The sequence below is a fragment of the Aplidium turbinatum genome, chromosome 6, assembly GCF_918807975.1.
Source record: "Aplidium turbinatum chromosome 6, kaAplTurb1.1, whole genome shotgun sequence".
NCBI classification, from domain to species: Eukaryota; Metazoa; Chordata; class Ascidiacea; order Aplousobranchia; family Polyclinidae; genus Aplidium; species Aplidium turbinatum.
The window spans coordinates 32717826-32744400 of NC_137477.1; the positions used below are offsets into that span (position 1 = coordinate 32717826).

At 36.8% G+C, this 26575-nt stretch overlaps 1 protein-coding gene across 1 annotated transcript; it reads left to right on the forward strand.

Moving 5' to 3' along the window:
* Nucleotides 1–26084, forward strand: LOC145772146 (uncharacterized). The gene is made up of 22 exons (XM_082583988.1): nucleotides 1–73; nucleotides 1761–1822; nucleotides 8334–8453; nucleotides 9085–9207; nucleotides 9375–9530; nucleotides 11096–11181; nucleotides 12237–12319; nucleotides 12939–13035; nucleotides 13801–13963; nucleotides 14103–14261; nucleotides 14494–14685; nucleotides 14871–15020; nucleotides 15559–15692; nucleotides 15972–16155; nucleotides 18095–18250; nucleotides 18816–18898; nucleotides 20035–20203; nucleotides 20584–20736; nucleotides 21278–21445; nucleotides 22370–22751; nucleotides 23186–23406; nucleotides 24761–26084. The coding sequence occupies exons 1-22, from the start codon at nucleotides 48–50 to the stop codon at nucleotides 24892–24894; spliced, it is 3201 nt and encodes a 1066-aa protein (XP_082440114.1). The 5' UTR covers nucleotides 1–47; the 3' UTR covers nucleotides 24895–26084.
* Nucleotides 26085–26575: the final 491 nt, after the last annotated feature.

The window sequence follows — 26575 nt, forward strand, 5'->3', positions numbered from 1 at the left end:
AGATCCTGCTTTAATTAGTTTTATAGTAATATACATATAACAATATAATGCTTTCAATAAGGCAAATATCATGGTAAGTAAATGTGAATAGATTTAGTGTTATAACGTAGCCTAATGGTTTGTTTGGACAAAACGTTAGATGCATCACTTTGTTTGGTAATTTTGTAATTTGTTGTGATGTACACATTTTTTACCTTACATACAATTGATTCGACAATCGGTTATATAACACTGCATCAATGATGTTGAGCACTGTCACACGCGTGGTCTACCTGACGATCATGATCAACAGTATTTTCTCATTGAGTAATGTAGGCTAACTGTTCTGGTTTTATTATTTCATATCGAGTTAATTGATCATGAAACGTCAGGAAAATCGAGGAGGGATGAACAAGCCATCTACATTAAATATAAGTAAAAAACATTATATATAAGTAAAAAATATAAGTATTATTGTTTGTCATATCTTTATCCTGCATTGCGGGAAAGCGGACTTGAGCGCTATGCATCGGCGTACGCCTTCCTACGTACACCTGACCCACGCTGCAGCCGACTGCAATGTCTGTTTCCGGTTGTCTACTCTACTTATGACTTAAATTTGGTACTACTCACTACTCGAAATCGATCACTGGGTAGAGGCAATTATCGTAAAGTTTCTTGCCCAGAGAAACAACAGAAAGTGCGGGTGGCTGGAGTCGAACATGCAGACTCTCGACTGCGAGCCCAACGCGCTAACCACTCGGCCACTGCTGCCGATATTAAACATTAAAAAACAGTGTTACGACATATTGCTTTGTTGCTTTTGTCAAATATACTCATATAACTTTTATACTTTACTGAAGTCTTGGAGGGAAGTCATGCAAAAGCCTGGTCTTGTCCAATTAAGTTTAATCCGCATTGTCAGTGGGGTACGTAAAAGGGCGGGGAAAGGAGTTAGGGTCAAAGCCCCATCACTTACCTTATCTGAATGTTTTTATTGTTGTATCGCGTATCATGGCTTTATTTAATGCGACATCCTCTATTTTTCTTCTCTAGCGCGACTTCTTGAAATCTTTTCTGTAAATCGAGTTAGTGAACACGTTTGTTTGGTGTGATTTAGCAATTAGTGTCAAGAAATTATCTGTGAACTTCGAACACTGAGTAACACCAATTGGTTTATATTTTATTGTTAAACAAACAATATACAGACATAACGTAAACAAACAAGAAAATAACTTTCAAACATTTTCAATGCATCGCTGTGCTTTCATTAGGAATAGCCTAACGATTACATCTTCAATATTTATTATATGTGTATATACTACAGAAAAATTAATATGGGTATGTCAAAATAAAAACAATAGACTATAAATAAATAAACAAAAGACCCTTTTGCTGCAAGATGCAATCTTAACTTAGTTTACATGAAACACGTCAACGTACTCTTTAGGAAAGACCGATCAAATAGCCTACTTGGTGCAATACTATAGTCAATACGTTCTTGGTTTCAACTTGCAATGATTGTGCTACTTTGTAACGGCAATTGGACAAGAAATATAAAGAAATATCTAACTGCTGCAAATAGATGGTGCTCACACGGCCCTGATGATAACTTCAAAAGAATATTAGTAATATAGGCAACAAATAAACAAATTGTAGTTAGTGACGTCACTATCTCAAACTGCCAATGAAAAGTAGCATTGTGTTTCAAAACTGTTACAACTTTGCAAAATGTATTGAAACAAAGTGTCCACCACTCTGCTCATGCAACATTTGTTTAGGTTTGCCGGTATTCTTGCATTTCTATTCTTTGCTGTATCAAGTACACGAGGGCAATGCACAGGTGAGTGATAACAATTGTTTGTTTATGAAGACTGAAATGTCAAAGTTTGCTTCAAACTCATTTGTCTTTAACTCTGTTCATCAGCGACTCTGTCTACGTTGACCTCAATCAAAGAGAAGTTAAAACATAGGGAAAACTTCGTAAATGACGCACGATGAAGTTATAAGTTCAGTGGCTGAGAATTATAACTACTACAGTTGCTGTGTTGACTGAAATTGAATATTGAAGGCAACAGTAAAGTTCAGCTAAGAGAGTTAAAAAATTGCAAGTAAATGAGAGCTTGTATTACGGCAGGTGCTATGTTTGGTGAAACTGAAGACTGGAAAGCAACTGTAGCTAGTAGCAACAACCATAGTTAGAGCTGAAGATCCAGTTTTACACAAGCATTAAGTCGGAAAAAGGATTTTAATGTCTGGTCACTGAGATCAAAAAGGTTTCGGTTTCATTGATTGAACAGTTGACCACAGTTTAATCCGATATGCTATGTCTTGGGCCTGGGGATTTGTCAGAGGTTTGCCATTTGCAGCAATTACTTCATAAGGCTTTGTTGTATTTTTTCTTCTTTTTTATATTGGATAATTCATCAACACCTTTACCTATTTTGTAGGAATCATTTTTGCTTTCTGTTAGGGCGTTATGATAGTAGATTCTTTGCGTTTAGCGGTGTCGATAGGGCGGTAAGTTGTATATCGTTCGTGCAATGTATGCTTAACTTATTTTATGTAAACGTTTACACATGGAGTTTTTTGTTTTACTTAAACCATGGATCAACACGATTGATCCATGATTTGAGCTTGAGCCGCTTTTCTTTACGGGAGCTTTTCTGTAAGGGGCATGATTGTTTACCACCTCAGAGAAGATGCTCTCAAATTTATGAAAGCATTCATGCAATGACAAGGCGTTGAGATTAATATTATAATTGAGTTTTTGTCGAACTCTTCGATGTATAGTTCACGATTGAAGTTATTCATGTCACGAACATGAAATAGGCTACATGGTCATTCTGCATTGTTTTCATTGGAGTCTTTATCAGGGCTTCTGTTGTTTAAAGAAGGTACAGATTGCATCTTGTATAAGCTGGTCTAATGAGCAACTTTCCTGCAGATAGCCAACAAATGTTCGATTGGAATCGTGTTCTGCTTCTAGTTTGTCACGTAATGTACGAAGTAGCCTGCATATGTGCAGTTGTGCACTGCACAAAGGAAAGATTTACCGCAGTTCACAGATTAAAACTTTTTTACTGAAGAATCGTGTTCCTGCTGATAAATAATCTTTATTTCCAAAGAAGCTCCTATGACAACTATGTGACACCACGAATAACTCTGTAAGCAATCAATAAAAGTCTTCCATTGGCTTTCCAAACATGCTCGGTGACGAACCTTAGGTTACGCATAAGAAACTCTAATAATTGCCATCATTCCATTCACTATTCGGATAAAAGCCTCGTATAATTTTCTTCCCGATAAGTGTAGAAAGAAATTAAAAACTTTTGATTTTAAAAGTGTAACGTGCTTGCGGGCTCATTCGGAACCTTCGAGGGCTCATTTGAGTAGGCGGACTTGGGGTTGAAAAACACCCTTTGAAAGTAATACCTAGCTATTAATCACAAGATAGGTTAGATAGCTATTGCAAACCAAACACTCATCAAACAGATTTTAAAACTCCAATATGGACTATGACGTTTTAATGTAATGCGATCCATCATCATGTTTAAATTTTTAGGAAAAGGTGGAAAACATGTTATTACAACACACACTGTCAAACGTAACAACACTCTAAGTGAAGCTTTAAACAGTAAGTTAAAGAGTTCTTACAATATTCTGGGATAATTTGACATCAATTATAAACTTAGGTAGCTATTTTTTGTCTAAAAGAATTTGGTAAATCCACCCGATCAAAGCCTGTTTGTTGAGTGAAGTAGCCATAACTATTAGACGTACCGATACTTCAAGACATCTATCTCCAGCTGTGTGATGCAAGCACAGTCGTAACCACCAAAATTTATTATGGAGTGCATTTCACCCCGTACTTGACGAAGAATAAGTCATTTCTTGCTTCAAAAAAATTTCCATATTGTGGAATAAAAACATTTTAAATTAAATTCCTATAAAATCGCATTGCATATTCCACAGAGATGAAATACTTCCATTTCAATAAGCTACAATGCAAAAGAAGCAATAGGCTACTATAAATAAATCTCTGACAAAAGATATTATACAGGTTGCTAAATCTTGCTGAATTCATTTGCTATAGTAGTTGTTATTGCCTACAATTTAATATTTTAAATAATAGGTTGAGTATCGCTTTTAACATCATGATCGTTGTTTATTTGCAAGTATTACAGATGCAAACGACCTGTTTTACCCTTATGCTGCGGGTTCGCTGATGGTAGTAGCGGTTTGTTATGAGCTTTAGAAACGACGTTCCCTAGTCATGTGCAATGACGTGTGGAGTCAGCGAACCCTCAGCATCAGGCTGAAACAGATCGCTTGCATCTATAGCCTACTTGTGAAATAATATTTCAAACATTTATCTTTTGAAACAAAGTATATCTTTGTTGCTTTGGAACTGTGGTTCTCAAACCTGCACTCATACAGTCGTGCCTATATTAATTGACTCAAGCAGGAAAAAGGATACAATTTCAGTTGTTCAACGTTTTTATTATTTATTTTACACAATACATTTCAAAACCCGGTGTTAATAACTTGTGCGACCACCTCGATTCTTCAGCACCTCTTTCACACGCTTTGGCATCGATTCAACAAACTTTTTGCAGTTTTTTTGAATTTCTGGGTCTCTATACCATATTTGAATAATGGCCTCTATGAGTTTGGTTTTTGTAGTGCAATCGAGTTTTTGCAAACGAGATTTCAAAATTGACCAAAGGTTTTCAACTGGGTTGAGGTCAGGAGAGTTTCCAGGCCAATCTAGAACGTTTATCTTAAGTTGATGAAAAACTCTCTTCATTTGCTAGAATGTATGGCATGGAGCAAGATCTTGCTGAAATACCAGGCTTGTTTATGGGAATGGGATTCCCACGGGAATCCCATGGGAAATGTCCCATGGGATGGGATGGGATGGGACAGCACGAATTGCATTTTCCAAGGGACAGTAGCTAGGCATTTTTATTTAAAAATATTTTAGACAGATTGTCAGAAATTCTTCTTGCAAAACTTTAAAATTAATGCGATATGTTATGCTTGAATTGCTTTCATAGTTTACTTCACAATCATACAACACTCAAGTCCGAAAGCCATGTGGCCTGGTGTAAGGTGCTGCAGTCTGACAGACAGTTCGAGGTTTTGGAGATTGTAGACATAAGCAGTGGCGTATCCTGGTTGATTTTCGTAGGCATGCAATGTAGGGAGGGTTATAGCCAATGTAAGGGTGTGTGGGGGCATGCTCCCCCAGAAAAATTTTGCAAATTTTCCATAGGTTTTATAGCTTTTCTTGCAATCTGAGCTTTACTTAGCTGATAATTGTTTGAGCTGTTTTGCAAAAAATGAGGAAAAAAAATGATTTAAATCTTTCATCTGATGTATGTGAAGTAGCAGGAACTGTAGAACAAAATCCAACAAGTGACTTTGACTTACTTTTTGTTCCTCCACCAAACAAAGCACTTAAATTTGGTACCCCTATAATGAACCAAGTTCACAACCATTAGATTATTGGAAAAATGAACACAGGTTTCCACTGCTAAAAGCTGGTGCGAAAATTGTGTTGGCCATACCAGTGTCATCGGCAGCGGTAGAGCGCTTATTTAGTGCAGCAGGATTGTTGTTGAGTAAGTTACGAAAGCGGATGTTACCTGCTGTTGTTATAAACTCTGTGTATAGCAGATTTGCTTGTAACAAGAAAATGGTTGAGAAACTATCCGAACTAACTAAATCATCACTATCAGAAGCAGTTGAAGTGGAAGAGCAGGAAATTGAAAATTTGCTGAATGAGCACAGTGACTCGGAATATGAGTGCCAATGATAATGAATTGTCATAGATAGACAACTTTTCTGAACTTTAAAGTTAACAAAGTCAATAAATTTTGTCGTTTTGTATCTCTTTTTGTACATTTAGTCCTATCTAGTCCACATTAGACTTAAATTTCCATAAATTTAATAACATTTATTGAATTGTATTTTGATGGGAATCCCATGGGATGGGATGGGACGGGGCAGGCATGAATTGCTATGGGATGGGATGGGACAGAAAAAAATGTCCCATGGACAAGCCTGTGAAATACATCCCACCTTCAGGAAATGCCCTTTGCATGTCATGAGTTAAGGTTCGTGTTATCAATTCAGAGTATCGAGCTGACTTCATCATTCCCTCAATGAGGATTCTATGCCATACATTCTAGCAAATGAAGAGAGTTTTTCATCAACTTAAGATAATGCCTAGATTGGCCTGGAAACTCTCCTGACCTCAACCCTATAGAAATGCTTTGGTCAATTTTGAAATCTCGTTTGCAAAAACTCGATTGCACTACAAAAACCAAACTCATAGAGGCCATTATTCAAGTATGGTATAGAAACCCAGAAATTCAAAAAAACTGCAAAAAGTTTGTTGAATCGATGCCAAAGCGTGTGAAAGAGGTGCTGAAGAATCGAGGTGGTCACAGAAGTTATTAACACCGGGTTTTGAAATGTATTGTGTAAAATAAATAATAAAAACGTTGAACAACTGAAATTGTATCCTTTTTCCTGCTTGAGTCAACTAATACGGACACGACTGTAGATCTCTCCTGTTTTTCTAGCGGCATATTTTAGTTGTTGAGTTTTTCTATAGACTACGCTTCTTTTAAATTACTGAATTTATGCACAGCCGATACAGAAGGCACTTGGCCACTTAATCACTTGCTCCATAAGTCACTTGCTCAATTAATCAAGTTTTCAATGACTTTGCTGCTCAAACGATGTAATGAGAACATGTACCGTAATTGTGAATTCAATCAGTTTATACAACTAGCTACTTATGCGAGAAATCCTTTTAATCTCTAATTTTAATTGTACTAAAGCAAAAAAACTTACTGGATGCTTACTCGACAGATATAACCTACTCTGGCCGTTGAAGAAGCTTAAAATTTCTTTACAAGACTTTTGCACAAATATCTTGGTACCGAGAAATAACTGACGTTAGCAGTTACTGAGCATTATAAGTCAACACTTGAAAAGTTGGCTGGCAATTTTAACCATTATTTTCCGGAACATGAAGATCCTCGACATAAAAAACTTTTTGATCAACAATTTATTCATCCAAGATATTAACACATGAGATCTTAATCTTTTAATCTTCATAAAAAAGAAAATCTAAATGAACTGTGATTCGATTAGACTTTGCACTTTAGATACATAAAAGCACTGTCACAATTTTGTTCAACTCTCAAAGCAATTAAATTATTGCTGTTTTTTCAACTAACTAATTATAGGAGAAATCCTTTTCAAATCTACCTTTAATTAAACAAACAAAGATATTGTCTGGGTGCTCAACCATAGCTACGTGTTTTGGAAACTTCTTTATTTGCCCGCATACTGGCAACGACACAATAGCAGGTTTCCCATTTACATCCCTTTTCTGGCGTGGGTATGCCTCATCCGTCTTTCTCACGGGAGTTGATCTTTTCGGCTCAACCATGCACAAACAGGAAATGGTCCCCTTCTGGTGCTGAGAAACAACCCGCAGACCACATCATCAACGATTGTAGGCTACCATTTTCAATCACCTAATGAAGTGGAAGGTCTGCGTGTCTTGGATGATGGAACAAAGACTGGCTGCGCTCTAGTAGCCTTTCAGGCTAGTCCGGTAACACCGTGAATCCGGGGTTGTGAAAGGATAAATTGTCGGCCGGCCCTTGTGATTGACATTTTCTTATTTGAGTTGATTTGATTGCCGTTTTGTTGTAAGTTTTGTCTTCAATAGTCTATGCCAAGATCTTACGTTATTGGTCCGCAACGACAACTTTGGTCAACAAAGAATAGGCTACAATTATCTGTTCTACTTCCTATGATGTTTTGTAGTCAGTTCATAATCTTCTTGTTTTACTGGTCCCAGGCGTCGCAAGGTCGAGAACCACTGCTGTAGAGCAGTGTGAAAACAATGTGGATGCTACATTCATAACTTTGTAACCACATAATCTCAACTTAATTTTAATAGGTAGAAATCAAAAGAGCTGCGTTAGTAATGTCACGTTTTTGTTAGTTTGTGTGCTAATGGAGTTTTTAGTCTTGTTAAAATAAACGACTGTAAAAAATTGGTATATGAAATATTATGAATTGAAAGTTCATTACATGCCTATACCTTGCAATGAAAAGGAATTACCTGCAAATGCTAAGTCACAAAAACACTCTTGACATTTCCATTCAATTGAATGACAATAGGTTAGTTGACAAGTCCACGTTTTTTTTTAGTGAAATCTGTCGATATTTCAAGAAAGCAAAAGCGCTCAGTAAAAAAATTGAAAACTATTCCTTGCTCTGCGGTGGAATAGAATATTTCAATTGTGCCGTTTCTTTTTCAGCGTCATTCTCTTGTAGAGATTGTGCAGATTGGTGTGTCAGCTATGAAAATCTGTGCTCTTCGCTGTCAATTGTGAGGGACAACTGCAAGAAAACATGCAACATGTGCTCCTCAAACGAAAGTAAGCATACTTACATGCACCGTATGACGACAATTCAACCAGCCATCAACAAGGCGTAGCTATGCTTCAATTATAATGTTTCATTCCATAGCCCTTTGAACAGGTTCAGCTTTCTCAACCATCAAAACTATTGTTTTACTATTTTCTAAGCTTAAAATTTTAGTTGAAAACTTGTTCAACGAGTTTGCATAATCTTGGCAATGAGCTATCCATAGATGATAAAATAGAAACTCATTTGCTGAAGAGGGCAGTTATTCTTATAGGCATGTAAGAAGCACCTACAACTGACTCAACGCTATATTTGAAGATACTTTAAACAATTATACAATTTGGGTAGAGAGATAACTTTTTTAAACCATAAACAGACATTTATTAAACAATAAAAGTATACATTTGCACAGCAAATACGTTTGTGCCTATCCAACTACAAATAAAAGTTACACGAAATCAACGTTGGAATTCAAACACTTTGTTTGAAATATTTGCAAAGTATTGTTCGATTTCCAACATACATTTATACAGTGGCAATCATTGTGTTCGCCCGTTTTGCTAATGAGAAAACACAACTTTTTCACACCCACAACAAAGTCTCATAGGAATCATCGCGTTTATCTCAAAATGCTTTTTGCAGAGTGTTTGGAGTTGAAGTGCCAGCACCGTTGCAAGCTCGAGAACGTGAACGCAAGCTATGTGGAGGCTTCTTGTGAGTGCTTCCCAGGCTACACTACTACCGATGGTGGAAGGACATGCGAGGGTAAGGACAAACTAATTTCTATGAAATATAACACGAAATATAACTAAATATTTTTTAGGGCTTTTTTAATTTTTAAAATAATATTAAATTGCGAGAGAAACTCAGCGATTCGCTGAATTCAACTTTGACTCCCCTGGATAATCACGATCCCAATCCTTCACATTCAGACATCGATGAGTGCGAGCTACCAGATAATCCTTGTACCGAAACCGGACTGACAAACTGTAAAAACACGGATGGAGATTATGTTTGCACTTCCTGCCAAGCAGCGGATATAAACAGGATATGGGGATATTACAACAAAGTAGAATGCTGCAAACGAGGTATGTAAACTTTTTTGTTTTATAAATTAACGATAAATGTAAAGGTGAGTCCCATACTTTATTCAAGCATCGGGGGATGAGAAGATGAGGTTCTCACTGTAGGCTACTAAGACTTTGGCACTAACGAGAGTAGGGTGTCCAGTTTCTTTCTCTCGGCCACCTTTACTTCAGCAATTACGCCCACCCAATTTATTACACCCTGGGTAGAGGTGGGCGGCGTTTGTCAACAACCAGCATAAGCCGGGAGTCGAACTATGTTTGCATAATTTGAAAGCGAGCGCCTTACCCGCTGCGCCATCCCACCACCGCCATCCCACCAATTAACGATAAGTTACTTTTAATTAAAATAAACTTGGACAAAGTCTATAACACTGGTCGTCATAATTTCGGTTGAATTGAATTTGACAATTGGTTTCACAAAGTTGAATGAACAAACATTTTTTATGTTTTCTGTGTCATAATACTGAGCTGTTTTTGCCAATACCGGTACAAAAACTATGCGAATGCTCAAAGATAAGTAAAACGAAACCACATAGACAAAATATTTGTGTTTTTGACACGAAAAGGAAACATATCACTTGTCCCATATTGCTCAAAGCAAAACACAGCTATGATTCTACACAATTGTCATAATAGCTTTTACGATGGAGTGACGCAGATTGGGCAGTTGACTTGGCCCAAAACTTGATCCACGAGAGCACTGGGCCACATGCTCCCTAATAAAATCGGGATTAAACGAGCAATTTTTCTTTCTTTTTGCAAACTTTTCTTGTAAAGTGAAGAATTGGTGGAACTCCTTTTGCATGTTTTGGTAAAACGTCATGTTAGCTCCTGATTGAAGAAGGTTATTTTTTTTCAATTTCAAACCCAACAGCTCGGAAGACTGTAAGGCTCGTCGCGAAATACAGTACTGTAAATCATTTAAATTTGTTTGGTTGAATGGCGAAGGATTCAATGCCACATTAGGATAGATAAACTCATGGCTAAAAGTTCACATGTTTTCCTCGTATGATGTATTCGACTGAACAAAATCATTGTCTCCACGATCAGTGTGTTTGGTGAATACTTGCTTAGAAATTTCCCTGCAAGGATCTACAGATCTTTATAGCAAAATGGAGATTTGGCTAGTTCAACAGATGCTTTGTACGGAATAAAAGTCTGCAACTGACTAAATATTGCAGGATCGTTATGGCAGTTTTGGCGGCAACCAATGATAAACAGCACAAACAAAGTGTTCTGAATTCTCATTTCATCAGCGATGGATTTCTTAGCTCTATTTTTAAAAACAATGGTAAAAGTAACACTTGCCAACTGCAACCGGTTAGGGCCTAAAATGGAATTATGTCACTTGTCAATCTAATTTTTCTCAATTAAGAAATTTTCTGATCAGTTACAAAAAAGATCTAATGACAGATTGAAATTATACTTTTTTTAAATTTTCAACTTTTTTAATGGTTGAAAAGTGCTAGGAAAAAATAGTTTCAAATTGTCTTGTCTGCTTTTGCATTTTAACCTTTGTGGCGGCTGGATTTTCAATTGTTCTTCTTTGTGGTTTTTCATTGCAGACCGGTCAACGACATGTGGTAAAAGCACAACCAACGGCCGAATCGTTGGTGGTATGAACGCCAGAGTGAAAAGGTGGCCATGGACGGTAAGCCAATTTGATCAATTTTATTTTGTTAAACGAAATCTTATAATAATAATTCTCCATGGCTACATTAGTTACCGATACTGTCGTTATAGTTAGAATTGTGTGCCCAAAACCACGAAGTTGAATGCAGGACATTGTACAAAACTCAAAATTGTTGAAAAATAGCATGAGCTCCCCAAAACATGCGGTGTGAGTTTCTATAACACTAACTAGCCTGTAGCTATGCAAAAAGCTGAAGCCAGTGCGGTCAAATCTCGCTACTGTGCCACTCGTCTGAGCCGAGAGAAAGTGGCATAGTAGCAAGACTGGCATATAACGAATGGCACGATAAACATTAAGATAAACGAAACGAAACGGTATTCTTTGAACGAAACTATACACGGCTGTAAAACGGCTATAGCATAATAATTCCCAAATTACCTAGCGTAGCCCAAAACTCTAAAGAATGGTCACCTGAGCCATGTTCTTTTGGCGGACCTCGTGCGTTTCGTCGTCTATCCGATCGCATGCTTGCACAAAGGGAACATAACGTGACTTCCATCAGAGACATGTTGCAACCACAAAACTTCACAAAGCAACTTTCATCACAACAAAAACAAACTATTTAAAATTGATGATGATGATGATGAAATCTGATAAGTGAAACTATGCGCCGTAAAATAAAGGTTAAACGAAACCACTTCCTCCTCGAAAGTTATCTCATCGTTGGAGGGTAGCCAGAGAATTTATCGGGACAGAGCAGCATTCTGCGTCCCTGCTTGCTGATTTGTCCGTCCCGTTTTGTCTACTGTATCAACTCTTCTACTGCACGTCATTTCACGTGGCACTTTAACGAGATTAAGTGGTGGCTTTGTAAATTTATTTTCAATTGAATTTTGTCCTGGACGATCAAACGTGGTAGCCTATGGTAGCGAGAATAGTAGCGATGTGACATAGTAGCGAGATATGACCAGTAGTGCGTTTTGAATGTTTCATACCTAAAAGGGTTAACGGTGCTTGCCGTTATTTCATTATTAATTGTTGTTCAAAAGCTCATTTAAACTTTGCATTGTCAGGCTTATATATCCATTGTCGACGCCATTTGTGGTGGAACTTTGATCGATGACACCCACGTACTCACGGCAGCACATTGCTTGGAGTAAGTATCTTTGCTAGTGTATGAGTTCGTTGCTCTACTGTATTTACGAGTACATGACAAAAATTGTATTTAACAGTTGTGTCTAAAAAAAAAATTAAGAACTGAGGATCTAGTTTATCAAAAACGCATCGGCTATGATACAAACCTGGTTGTGTTTCTTACTATGCTTGTCAACTTTGGGGTAGTTTCTATCGTGCCCACATCAACTATTTACGTGTTGGTTAGAACGATGCATTTTGTGTGTTGCATGGCTCACTTCGCCATGCCAGTGCCGGCACTACTCAAATTGAAGATGACATGTTGACTTTTGGTGCAGTAGCCTACTTAGCAAATCTTAGTAGAACTTTTTACGTAGATGTCAATCTTCAAAAAATTATTGCATGAATACTCTTTGCAACTCTGACGCTCTTGTCAAATCGCCATATTTCAATGGTGCCATTTGCAGTTTACTCGTTAACAATTCTTCACAACAACAGCTGTTTGTTTTGGTTTTGTTTTTTGCATGTTTGGTAGTGAATATGGATCTGTTGGTCTGATGCAAATAAAACAATAACAACAATATAAGCCTGCATACATATTTGTGATAATTGACACTCTTTTAACAATATGTGTTTTTCAGCGGATTGGCATCAATTGAACAATTGCAAGTAACTTTAGGGTTATCTGATACCACGATGGGGGGCAGCGCCCATATACAAGAATTTGATGTGACACAGGTAGGCCTACACTCGTTTTAATGGTTGACAATTACTTTTTCACATTTTTTTATCTTCGTGCTGTGCTTATCTGTGTAAAAGTAAAAGTGGTTCCTTGCACGTTATCGAAAAGGTATTCATGTAAGGTTATCACTAAAACCGTCATTGATATCGAAAAAAGATTCTCATATTACTCGGTCGTTGAGGCTAACTAGAGTAGGCTGGCCAGGTCCTCTCTCTCGACAGCATTTTCTTTAAATACTGTAAGCATGCCCAATTCATTGCACCCTGAATAGGTTACTTAGGGTTAGCGATGTTTTTAAACAGGCTGTGTCATCCATGGTACCACCCAAGTAACAACACACAGCAAGCAACTCTAAAATAGATATTACTTTTATGAAAAGGCAAAACTCGTCGCTTGATCCCTTCAGATTTTAGAAAACATTGTTGTGTAGAAAACTTCATTGTGTGCTAAATCTATCTCACCGCTGATGAAGCTGGCTACCGCATACAGACACCATCCGAAAGAGTTCCCTTTCGCACTTTTGAAACATTTATGACCCCCATTTCTACTACCATAACAACAAAATAAAATAGCGATTGTTCAACATGCTCAATAGCGAGCGAGGTACGCCGATGCGGCCATTTGACGTTATAGCATTAAAAATAATTTAGCCACAATTTATGTACAAATTCGGGACATTATCACCCTATGTCTTCAATCTATCCAAAATCAGCTACTCGCTCTGGCTTCATTACTGATTTTTGAGGGCTTCATTTCTGCAGGTGTTCATCCACCCTGAATATGTCTTTCCGAACGTCGATGCTGCCATTCTCAAGCTTGATCGTCCTATTGCTTATGGCGCTTTCGTTACCCCTGTTTGTTTGCCTGGAGGTCACCAACCCGCTACTGGGGAAATTTGCTATATAACAGGCTTTGGGAGCACGAGTAAGTACAAAAAACTTTCCCGTTTTGTTTCAAACTGAATTTTGCACTTTTCTTAGCTATTGTTGTGACATATTGTTTGTTGGGGTAGATGTTATAACGCAACCACAAGGGTGCTAAATTCTACTTTTTTGTAATAAAGCTTTTTTCGGAGCGTCGGCGGCTGTTCTTCAGGAAGCCAGCGTTCCCATCACTGATAATAACATTTGCAAAGAAGCTTACGCAGCGGCAGAGTACCAAGTCAATTCGACGTACCAGATTTGTGCTGGTAGGGAAGAGGGTGGACAAGATGCATGCCAAGGTAAATTGTTTGGCCATATCAAATGTAGTTACAGCCTGATGTTGCATGAAATGTCATCCGTTTATATACCACAAAACATGAAAGTTAAAATATAAAAAGAAAGTAAGTAGGCTATAGTAAAGAAGGGAGTACTTCTAGAAAGTTTGTTTGTTTAAATGTTGTTTTAATTCTTTAATTTATGTTTTAACTTATTTTTAAATAAGTTTGTACAAATCAATCTGTCTGCGTGTAGGTGACTCCGGCGGCCCATTGGTTTGTCAGCGATGCAATAGTTGCGACTGGTACATTGCTGGAATTACGTCATTTGGAAGGGATTGTGGTATTTCTGGGAGTTATGGAGTTTACACGCGACTTTCGTACATTGAAGAATGGGTTGCCAATATCACTGGTTCACCATTCGTGCAAAATACTTGCGCCAAGCAAGGTATTAAAAGTTTAAAATGTAATACAGTATATATAAATCACTGCATACCTTTCATAGCCAGCAACATTTCTGTTCTTGTGTATTACCAGTTTAATCTCATCTTACTTGAATGAAGGTTTCCTTGAAACCAAGAAACGATACTGGATATAAACTTGGATGTCTTGTGATGTGAATGTTTTTTGCAGTTTGGGACGATTGGTCAAATTGGGGAGATTGTTCAAGTACTTGTGGAATTGCAACAAGAACACGTGAAAGGAGATGCTTAAATGGAGAGATTGGAGAACCCGGATGTACCGGACAAGACACTCAAAGTCAACAATGCAACTTGCCAAGTTGTGAGTGCACATGGCGGGTTCTGGCCACTATCATGAAGTAGATTGACTTGTGTGAATAGCCTAACTTTCAACGAATTCTAAAATCCAGCCAAACCCAGCTTCATCAGTTTATATCGTTAACAAGTGTTGAGAACTGTGTTGTGTGGTAGTGTAGTTAACTTTCGCAATTTAAGTAGAAAAACACTGTTAGAAAAAATGATTTTTCATAAAGCAAATGTCAGTTTATGGCAGAAAAAAAATTTCACAGACGTCATTAAATGTTTCTTCAACCAGTCAACAAATCAGTTCTTTTTTGCATTGATTCAACAGTGTTCTTAGCAAGTTCCAAAAACGACTGATATACTGGCTGGCCACGTCTTTAATATTGCCGACCTATCGAAAATTTGTAATTAAATTAATCAGTTTGCATTCATTTTTGCCTTTTCCCAGCAGTTTGAAGGTTCAAGTTCAAAATTAAGTTTCTTACGTCGCGTAATGAAATGCGTAATACGTTTCTTACTTCGAGTTACCAACCACATTGTTCTTTCCATTTGTGCAGGTGCAAGGTGGTCAGACTACACTGTCGGTGTGTGCTCTCAAAGCTGTGGAGGAGGTACTCGACTGAACACGAGAAGTTGCATTGGTGGAAATGTTGGCGATGATGGGTGTCTCGGTGAAGAAACCATGGAAGAGGTAAAAATGTCATGAATGGTAAAAATGTCATGAATGTTAAAAAAGTTATGTGTTAAAAGGACAATCGACAAACTGATACAATCATTTCTGTCAATGACTGTTTGATGTAAGTGAAGCGCTTAAATTAGAACTTCATTCCTTATCAAAAACTTACAAATTAACATTTTTAGTCATTACAACGACTTTGATGGATGTTTGTGCTGGGAGTGAACTCTGCACGATCCAATTTATTATTGAGGGCTTTTTCAACAACTTTACCTCAACAACTTCATTGTTCAGAGTTGCAATACGTTTTGTTGCCCCCATTTTGGAGATTACACAGCCTGGTCAGTATGTACGATGACTTGTGGGGCTGGGCAACGCGTGCGAACAAGGGAATGCATTGTGTGCCGAGATGAGGCGGAGGGTGATTGTGAAGGCCCCAACCTGGATATCGAGGAATGCATCGAAGAAGACTGTGCATGTAAGCAATGCAAACCCACAGTCTTATTTCAGTTTTTACTAGTAATTTTTTACTAGTTTTTACTAGTAAACAGCTTCTGCCTAGTTATGTGCATATGCCTAGAGGAGGAGAGTTAATCGGCTTTTTTGGAGTTTAACTTTAGCTCTGATTTTAGGATACAGCAGTATATTATAATATCTTTGGTAAAATAAATTGAAATTTTCGCCCGTTCAGCACAAGAGACGAAGGCGAAACCATTCGGCCAATGAGCTGTGCAATACAGTAAAGTAAACTTTCAAAAAGTTTTCCCTTTAATTTACTCACAATGCACTCCAGGCAAAAAATACAACATTCTTTAATGAACTTATTTTTTTTCAAACCCACCGTATTCCACAGATAGTTTTTAATCCACAAGCCAAATATGGAGAGCTTTGGCTTCACGGCATTTGATCAACCTGTGCACACCTGTGGAAGACCAGCTTGGCCATTTGTCAACAGCCCAGCCAGTTATTGATATTGCTTGATCACATATCTATGAATGCGCATTTTACAAGTTTTGTGTTGTAATTACAAGTAGGCGATTGCAATCATTAACTTTTCTGGCAATAGTTGTAGCCATCACTAATTTACATACATTAGACCAACTTCTGGGCATGACCTACAATATGGTCTTGTCATTAAACTTTTCACAGTGTCTAAAAAGTGATTGCATGTTAAAACGGCTATGGCTTTTAAAAAAATTTTACGTAAATACTTTTTTTATAAAAAATCCGACGTTGTTGTAAGGAAAATTATTTACGGACCGAAAGCAGGCTGTTTTTCTCGTGGGATAAAAGGCTGCATAGGATAGGTCTATTATGTACATGTTACCGTCCGGGACTTTGACCTGGAGTAGATTGTACATATACAGTATTAGCACGAAAATAATACAGAAACATACATGCACTTGACTGCACGAAAGAGCAAAAAACATGTGGAAATTTCGAAATAGATTTTAAGTGGATATGGTTATATTTGCATTAATGTATTTGTTAATTTAGCTCAATAGAACACAAAATTTGAAAATAAAACTGCGTGAATGAAACTTCTTCTTTTGATATTTATCAGTAATTCAAATGAATGCGTTGTGCGATAAATACTAATCACAAATATAGAGAGTAGGCTACAGCACTAAACTGATAAAATTAAATATATGTATTGAAGCTTTCGACATGCGGGTGTTCATTAGTAACCTAACTACTTATTTATCTTATCAAAGAAAATGGCTTGAAGTTATGCTTTTGTAATAATAATACTGTATGTAGGCCTACTGATGTAGTCATTCTTGTGTGGAAAAAACTGTGCAATACCCTTGGATCAATTTAATGTGGTAGCCTACTCTATATTTGTTCTATACAGAATATCTCTATTTTCGTCGAATTTGCGCATGCGCGTAGTCATACGCACAAATCAAAATGGCCACTTGATCATGTTTGACGATCAAACCAATACCAAAAACTGTTTTCGCTGTCCTGCAACATATTTAACGTGTTTTAGTACAGTAGCAAACAGTATTGAGCTTTTAGTGCCATAAACAAAAATGACGTTCATACAATGCAAGGTAATTTTATGGAAAAAATTATTTTCAAGTTAAAAGAGATTTTGTACAAAAATTTTAAACAATTATTCCGGAAGTCTTAGAAAGTACTGTTGAATCCAGGGCTTAAGTTGAAATTAAAATTTTTTTACCCTCCCTTTTATGTAACTTTGTTTTTCACCTTTATCCTTGTTAAGCAGATATCCATGTACAGCGCTAAGGAGCATAGTTTGCACTGCAGTTGTGGCGCTATACAAATGGTATTATCATGCTAATAAAGCGACAATAACCTGTACTACATCACAAAGCACTTTAGGAACGGTAATGATTTAATGAGTTTTGGCAGTTCATTGACTTTCTTTGATCAATCTTATCCAATTGCAGTTTGGGGTCCTTACGGGCAATATGGGGAATGTACGGTGACATGCGGCTCCGGGAGTCAAACTGCTACAAGGATGTGCATTGGAGGAAACCCAGGAGAAGGAGACTGCATCGGTCAAAGCAGTAAAGTGCAAGACTGCAACACAGGCGCATGTGACGGTATATGTTTGTTTGTGGCTATTGACGACAGTAAATGCACATTTAATTGTAAAAGTTGTAAACAATTGTGGTAAGAAATTTAGTAAAAAAATAAAAAATTGTAAAAATGCGTATTGTAAAAGTTACCTTTGTGTTGCATTGGTTTGAATTCTTCTTCTTCGTGTGAGCCTCAGCCTGGGGCCGAGGGTTATTTTACCCCCCCCCCAGATTCCATGTTCTGTTTTTTAATTGAAACATGTTTATGGTTTAAACAGTTTTGTGATACAGTTTCAAAAAATATTACAATTTACACTGAATTGAAATCACACTTATCTAGCTCCAGAAAAACAATGAAACTACTACGTATGCTGATGAAAATCCAGGCTACGCTTTGATTGTTTTTAATAAAAAAAATACTTTGCTTGCAACAAATCGCACAATTTCTTTGCTATTGATTTGATGGTTTTCAAAACACACTGATGCGATCATGTAAGATATGTTAAATTAACTTACCTGACTGATGATATTGTGGAAAAACATAAATTGACAAATATTAGCAAACATACTTAGTTGGTTGTTATTGCAGAATGGTCCACGTGGGGTCCGTGCTCTTCCACTTGCGGAGGAGGAACTCAAAGGAGGCAGAGAGGAGCACAAAGGCAATCAAGAGTAAGTTGACTAGTGTGAGTTCTTGCTTTTAAAAAAAAAATACTCTTTTTTACTTGATGGCGGCAAAGTGATCGAGTAACTTGTCGAGTAACCCCATCCAACTTTCACTTACACTAAATACTTGAGTGTGGTTACTTTAGGAGGATCACCTCTTACCGGCTTACTGGCTCATCTTTCTGCAACAATTCATCATCCAATGCTTCTCTCAAAATGTATAAGATTTTATCTAAGTTTTTTTTTCTGAATTTGACGCAAATTGCCGGAAAACATCTTTTCCATAGATGTTTTTTTTTATTTTTACCTGTTCTTCCAGACATTTTATTATTGTAAAAACAAATAGGCTGAAAACAGATTTCTTAACATATGCCTAATGTGGTAAATTCTGCTGCAACCACTCACCTGCTTCCTGAGCGTCTTGTTTGTGTATATGTTCAGTTAGGTTAGCGGTAATATGCTTTTGAAGATAAGTCGGATTTTATTAATGAATACATGTCATAAATTGAAAACAAAATAGCAAAATATTTTATTGAAAATCGCCAAAAATCCATCACAAACAAAAAATAAGGTACTCTATTAATGTGGGAGTTATGTAGGCTATAAACTTATTTGTGTGGCATATTTCATTAGATGCGCATAAACATCGCCTAATTAACAAATCGAATTCCTTGATTGTATTATATTTTTGTGTCACATAAAAAAAATGTACAACATTCTTCTTCAACATATTAATTATGTTTGATCAACTGTGGTCTTCCTTATCACTCTCCATTTTTTTTCTTTTGCTTTTGCAGGTACTTCCAGCATGCTTTTCATTCACGTAATTTTCTTGATGTTGTCAAAATATTTCATTTTTTGTCGTTTTTAATGTTTTTAATTTTTTTTGAACATTTTTATTTTCTAATATTGTATTTGAAATATTTCATTTTTTATATTATATATTTTGTGTCACAAAAACAATTACAACACAATTGAATAAGAAACATTTTGAGGTTTCATTATCTGTTTGCATGCTTACCTCTCTATTTAAAAAAGTAGTCAGGTAATGGCATTTGATATTGCCAACGGAATTTTGTTACCTATCAATGAAAAAGAAAACATTTCATTGTAAAATACCCATTCGACTTTTTTCATTTCAGCCTTGCATGGAGCAAGCCTGCCCGGTATTCAGCGAGTACAGCCCGTATGGAGACTGTAGTAGATCATGTGAGGGAGGACTTCAATACGCGACGCGAATCTGCATCAACGGAGAAGTTGGACAAATTGGCTGTGTAGGATTGACTAGAATATCAAGAGAATGCAACACACGTAAGCTACATCTATTCCTTTCTTTGTGGGTGACAAGTTTTCTTGTTTTTATTCTCCTGCTAGTGTTCCCCGCCAGGTCTCATCTATTAAAGAATTGACAAATGGATGATGATGATTTCTGCGAAACAATGCAACAAACATACCAGAGGCTTTCAACTTGCTTCCTTGCCAATGCCATTTATGACATCTCTATTTTTAGAATGCTATCCCTTTAATGGTAACATTTCTAGACCGCTGTAGTTTCTGCATCAGCTCTCTCAGAGCATAGTAAAGACTCTTTAGTTGTTACTGCTTCAAGTAGCTTACTCATCTGCAGATAACCCGACCACATTTGGTTGTCAATAAAATGATGCCTGCTGACTTTGATTTGTTTTTACTAGACACTTGCAACTTCTATGGTCCTTGGGTGATAGGAGTGTGTTCTAAAACATGCGGCCGAGGCCGACAAGTGGACACCCGTCAGTGCATGGGGGGAGTTGTCGAGGGGGAGGGATGCATTGGTCCAAGCACAAGGACAATGACCTGCAACACAAGTAAGAGTTAACATGTCATCGGAAAAGAGGATAAAATATTTGAAAAAGTTGTAACTACAGAATGAATCCTTGTGAATTCAAGATTCAAAATGAAAAAAAAACAATCATGCAAAAAATCCACTTTGCAATCGTATGCGTATTTCATAAGACGCCACCAAATATTCTGTTGAAGAACATTTGGAACAATCGACGATATGGGGATGCTATTTGTATTTGCAGCTCATGAGCCTGTCCTGCCGAAGGCCTAATCTAATAACCACTGGGGTTTCAGTTTGTGCAATACGAACTAAGCTTGTGATATTAACGACTAGTTTAACCAAGGCTAAAATAATCGTTAATATCTACATTGTAAAGTAAGCAACGATCATGCTGCTAAAAGCAAAACTCAATCTATTGCAAAGCTTATGAAACTCGACACGTTTGAAACTGTGCTCAGGAGGTAATGTAGCCTACAACTCAAGAAATTTTATCAAACAAGTTTGTCATTGAGTTTAGAAACGCAAAATCAACTATTTTTAACGATTGAATGCCATTAATGCAGATCTCTGTCCCGTGTGGACCTCTTTCTCACCCTATGACGAGTGCAGTGTCACTTGTGGAGGTGGCATACAAACCAGCAGCAGGCGATGTTTGAATGGGAATGTGGGAGACGTTGGGTGCGAAGGAGATGCCGTTAGTGTTCGAACTTGTTCCACAGACGCTTGTCCAGGTAGCCTACTGCTGTCATAATTTACGTTTTTTACTTGCTTGCTTGATCATTACAAAAAGATTGTTAAAAATAATGTTCTGTTTTTTTTTACAATAACGTAATTTTGTCACACCAGTTGAAGTTTTTTGTCTTTTTTCTTAACCAGGATTGGTCACAGTAGATTTGACTTACCTGTTTCAGTTTGTGGATCAAATTATTCCAATGCATTCTCATCTGATATTTCATCTTCAAGCATATCTACTCTGATTGTAGCCACAAACTTTCTTCTTCTTCCATTTTACCTAGTTTTTAGTGCATTTTTACTAATGCATCATTCCATTTCTTCACATGTCCACCATCTAGTCTTCACTATCATCTTTCCTTTAATAAATATCTTCCAACATGTACCCCAACAATCGCTTGTTTGAAACGTCCTAGGTAACCTATTTGTTGCTTTTAGATTGCATGTTGTATTATTTACTATTTGTATTGTTTACTATTTCTGTTTCTCGTATTTACATCACAGTCGATAAATGCAATACTTGTGGAATCTTTAGGAGAGTAGGAAAACGCTTCTCTTGACTTTACGTATTCAAAACTTTTGAAATAGTTTAGTTTAATTTTTTGCAAACCTGATCACCTAGAAATCATCTTTCAAACGAAAAATTGTCTTCGGTGTTATGCGCAATTATTTGTAAAACTTTAATTATAATAATAATAGCTTTTACATAGCGCCACATTTATAGTACAAACTATGCTTCTGGGAGCTGTACATGAAGGTGGTGAGATAAAAATATTTGATGAATTGTTCAGTAAAATAGAATGATACTTTAGATTTTTGTAAATAACTGACAGCGATGTTGTCTGCCTCGCAAATCACATTACAATCTTGCGGTGAGGTGAGTGTTTGCTTCAAGTTTTTTAATTAATCAACTTACTTTACAGTTTATTCCAAATGGACACCATTCTCTGATTGTGACGCGTCTTGCAATGGAGGAATTCGAGTTAGAACAAGGAACTGCCCTCAGCCCGGTCTCTGCCCCCCAGACGAGTACGGTCACGTCACGGAAGAAACCGAGGAATGTAATATAGAGCAGTGTCCCGGGCGATGGAACGATTGGGTGGATATTGGAGAGTGCAGTGTGAGCTGTGGAGTTGGATCTCAAACACAAGGCCGCACTTGTGAAGGGGGCGTCGCTGGAGGGCCGGGATGTGAGGGCAGCGGTTTAAGGACGGTCGAATGCAGCTATCCAGCTTGTTGGAGCGAATATTCTGATTTTGGTGAATGTTCGGTTCTTTGCGGTGGCGGAACACAATCAAGGACGCGGTAAGCTATTTAAAAACATTGTGCTTTGTCAATATTTGATTCCAATAAGTGATTAACTTTGTAAAGCAATATTTGAATAACTAGTTATAGCCTAGGCCTGGCATGTTTTTAAATTTTTACAATATTTTTAAGATACTTTTCTAGGTTCTTTCTAGATTTTAGAAGAAAAGAAAGTTCATTGTATTCACATGCTGCAGGCTGATAAAATTGGAGTTGTAGTATGTTGTATTATATATTACAATTTTATAGCATTTGTGTGCAGTGTTTCCTGTGTGAAGGTGCAATAGGCTACTTCAGACATTGCAGCAGTGCTAGCTGTTTTCGAAAGGTCTTGTCAGGCATAGTTTATGATGAGAATAAACTTTAAGCATTGGGCATTATTTTGTTGAAATAATTTACAAAATGATAAAAATACGTTTTGCAATTTATCGCAGATCTTGTATAGGCGGTGATGCTGGTACAGGAAATTGCATTGGTGACGCTGAAGATATTCAGGAATGCAACACAGAAACTTGCAGCACTGGTGTCTGCGGTAGTTTAAAAAATGCGATTATCCCGGAACAATGCTGCTCTTTTGCTACACTGGGGTATTGCGACACTTACTCGCAATACATGACGTTGAACTGTCCGTTAGCTTGCTGCGAGTTCCGACAAAGTAAGTATTGTGTATTGTGTAGCCTAATCTATCGCTGCTGCATCCAGCATTGCCACGATGCAGTCAGTGCATTTGTTCCAGTCTATTGCATTGATTATAGGGTAATTCTTAAATTTTCACCAGTCAGGTGATTTCAATTGTAATTGGTGCCTCTTTACATTGCAAGTGGTTGACAGGCTATAATCTAATGAAGGTAATGTCAGCTGCGCAATGCAATAAAACTCAAGTCTCATCAAGTGGTTGGTGTACTCTACTTTTTGTTGGTTGCTTAATTTGAGATTCCAATGCACATAGCTCAAACTACAAATTACAGTACTAGCCTAAGTCAGGTGTCCGACGTTTTCTTCGTAAACAGTTCTTCGTAACGCAATTCTTCGTAAGCAATTTTTCGTAAAACAATTCTTCGTAAAGTTAATTCTTTGTAAAACAATTCTTCTCAAAGCATTTATTCGTGCATGCAATGGAGATTTGATGTATACGAAGAAATGCTTCACGAAAAATTCTTTTACGGATTTCATTTCACCAACAACTGTTTACGAACAATTGTTTTACGAAGAATTGCTTACGAAGAATTGCTTTACGAAGAATTGTTTACGAAGAATTCGCCTATAACCCCTAAGTCTTAACCTTATAAAATTGTAAAAAAAAATTTGGTCAAACTGCAAATGGCTGCAGGCTAAGCCATAGTGTTCTACGATTATGCACTGCCACTGGGCTTGCCAAAGTGCGAACTAGAAACCGATGTACATTGTACAGTAATTTCGATTTTGAACTTAAAGTCAAATTTACTTTATATCCCTCTGAAATGATAGTTTAGACTTTAGAAAATCCAAGTTGCCAATGTGTGGTCACTGAATCTCAAATTACTGCAGAGTTTTTAATTTTACGTTAAAAAAATGACAATTATTTCTCAATTACCAGTGTTGCCAGACGCTATTTAGGTTTTCAACATAAGTGTCGAAATCTAGTCCACTATCACACAAAAGTAGCTCAAAATTATGCAGAATATTCACAAAGAATATATGTATTAACTAGGCTAGGCCTACTTAAACGTATGCTAGCGATTTTGGATAGATTATTAACAGATCGGACTCTAGTCAAATTTGAAGCTGCACTTTGGCATGGCATGTGCTTTATGCCAATGCGCAAGCAATAGGACAGGAATAAGCAAAAGCTTTTTACAGGAGGGTGGTGACAAACAAGTGGAACTAATTTCGACCACATGGAGCTGCACCAACTTTGTACTTTTTCATTCAACATTGTTGTAGTGTTGCCATATACCGCAAACGAAGCCAACTTGCAGGATTTGTGTTTCATTGAAATTGGTTCTTTTTCACCAAACATTTTTTTTCAGATCTTCCGTGTACTGGTCGAGCCTGTTTGGATACCTTTGGAACCTTTTATTGTACCACCTACAGTAGCTTTTGCAGTGATTCAAGAATCGTAGTCGGATGTCAAAAAACTTGTGGAGCTTGCGTTGATGTCTAGAAGTGTAGGATGTCCAACCACATACCAAGAAAAGGGTGTTTTAAATTTTAATGCTGCCAGACGTTGTTTACACTTTTCCTGTGAAGTGTTATTTTACACTTGTGGTAGCCTAAACCTTGCCAATTGAAAATTATTTTAAATATTATTTCAAGCAATTTTTATCATCTTAATTAAACTCATTAAAACATAATAATGTTTACAAATTTAATTTAGGCTATATACAAAACTTTGCCTATAACCAAAAAAAATTACAAGATTTATCACTTAACACGTGATGCTTTATACTTCTTTGGCGAAGTTTTATTTTCTGAAATTTTTAGTTTCAAAAGTCAAGTCAAATATTTTTCAAATCTGTAGTTTCTTTTTATATTTTAGTAAAGGGCACAAATATAATCGCAAGATAAATTGATTACAAATTGTTTTGGACTAATTTTGTTTAACCTGATATTTGTGCTAGTTTTAAATGGACATGATTCGCAAAACCACCACTTTTGAAGTAACGTTTCTACTTTAAACTTGAAAAACATCTTGCAACACTTTTTCCTAATGCATCTTTTTCTTGGAAGTTAACAAAACCTAGTTGGAAATCTTGTTCTTCTGAATCCATCAGCGTTTGTTAAAGGACTCGATTGAAACTCTGTTGAATTTTCCCAATGGTTTTGCTTTGATTTTAACTAGCAACTGTTAAAATCTTTGAGACAAGAGCTAGTGTTATTATTAGGTTAATGCTCTACCCGAATCGATCAAGCATCGATAACTATTTTCGTCAGTCACACTTTTTTGACCTTTTTAAGTGTTGTTAAACTTCTTCTGGTTCAGTTGATCACATGTAACTTGTTTGGATTATTGATTACTGTCGCCGATTATTGTCTCTAGGTTTACGATACAATATGCAGCAGCATGAAGTGTAAACTACCTTTTTGGTCACGGCAACTCAATTTTAGTGGAACAAGACGTTATTATACTTTCGATGAGAACTTTTGAGATCACATATTGGGGTTGTGTCCTTGCCTCTTTATTGTGTTAGAGCAACATTTATTATGACATTTGCAGAAACATGTGGAAGATTTGTTGAAATATGAAACTCTGATAGGAAATTGTAAACCAACTCGAATGTTTGTGCTGTTCATTATTTTATTTAATCGCTTTTGTGTCCAGCACTTTGTGTTGTAATAAACTTATCCAGAAAACTTTTTCTTGATGTTTCAAGAAAGGTAGGCATACAGCTGCACAGACGTCAATTTTTTACTGTAGTAAGCTAATTCAAGGCTGGCGAGAATTCCCACCCTAAACGATTAGCCTATTATAATCCACAATTACTGGACTGGACCCACATGTCAGTTTGTCGCGATTGCCGTGCATAATTTTGCGCACCATTTAGTTTGGCTGTTACTGTGTAACATAATCCATTAAAATTGAAAATAAACTATAAGCTACAAACGTTTTCGGCCATACACACGTTATCAAGTAACAAAAAATAACTGCTTATCATATCTACAATGAAAATGAATAACTGATCTAAACACTGAATTGAAAAACGAAATGCAAAATGAAACGGCAATCAATTTTAATGGATTATGTTAAATGCCGTGTGGTTGCTTGGTTGTATATGTCTGTGGTTGAAGAAAGTGACCTCTTTACCAAAATTGTATTATTGTGTAACGATGACCAAACGCCTGAA

Coding starts and splice junctions, on each gene's coding strand:
- LOC145772146 (XM_082583988.1), top strand. CDS start 48: ATGCTTTCAATAAGGCAAATATCATG. Junction 9,531..11,095: donor AGTAGAATGCTGCAAACGAG/GTATGTAAACTT, acceptor TTTTCATTGCAG/ACCGGTCAACGACATGTGGT. Junction 12,320..12,938: donor ACGGCAGCACATTGCTTGGA/GTAAGTATCTTT, acceptor TGTGTTTTTCAG/CGGATTGGCATCAATTGAAC.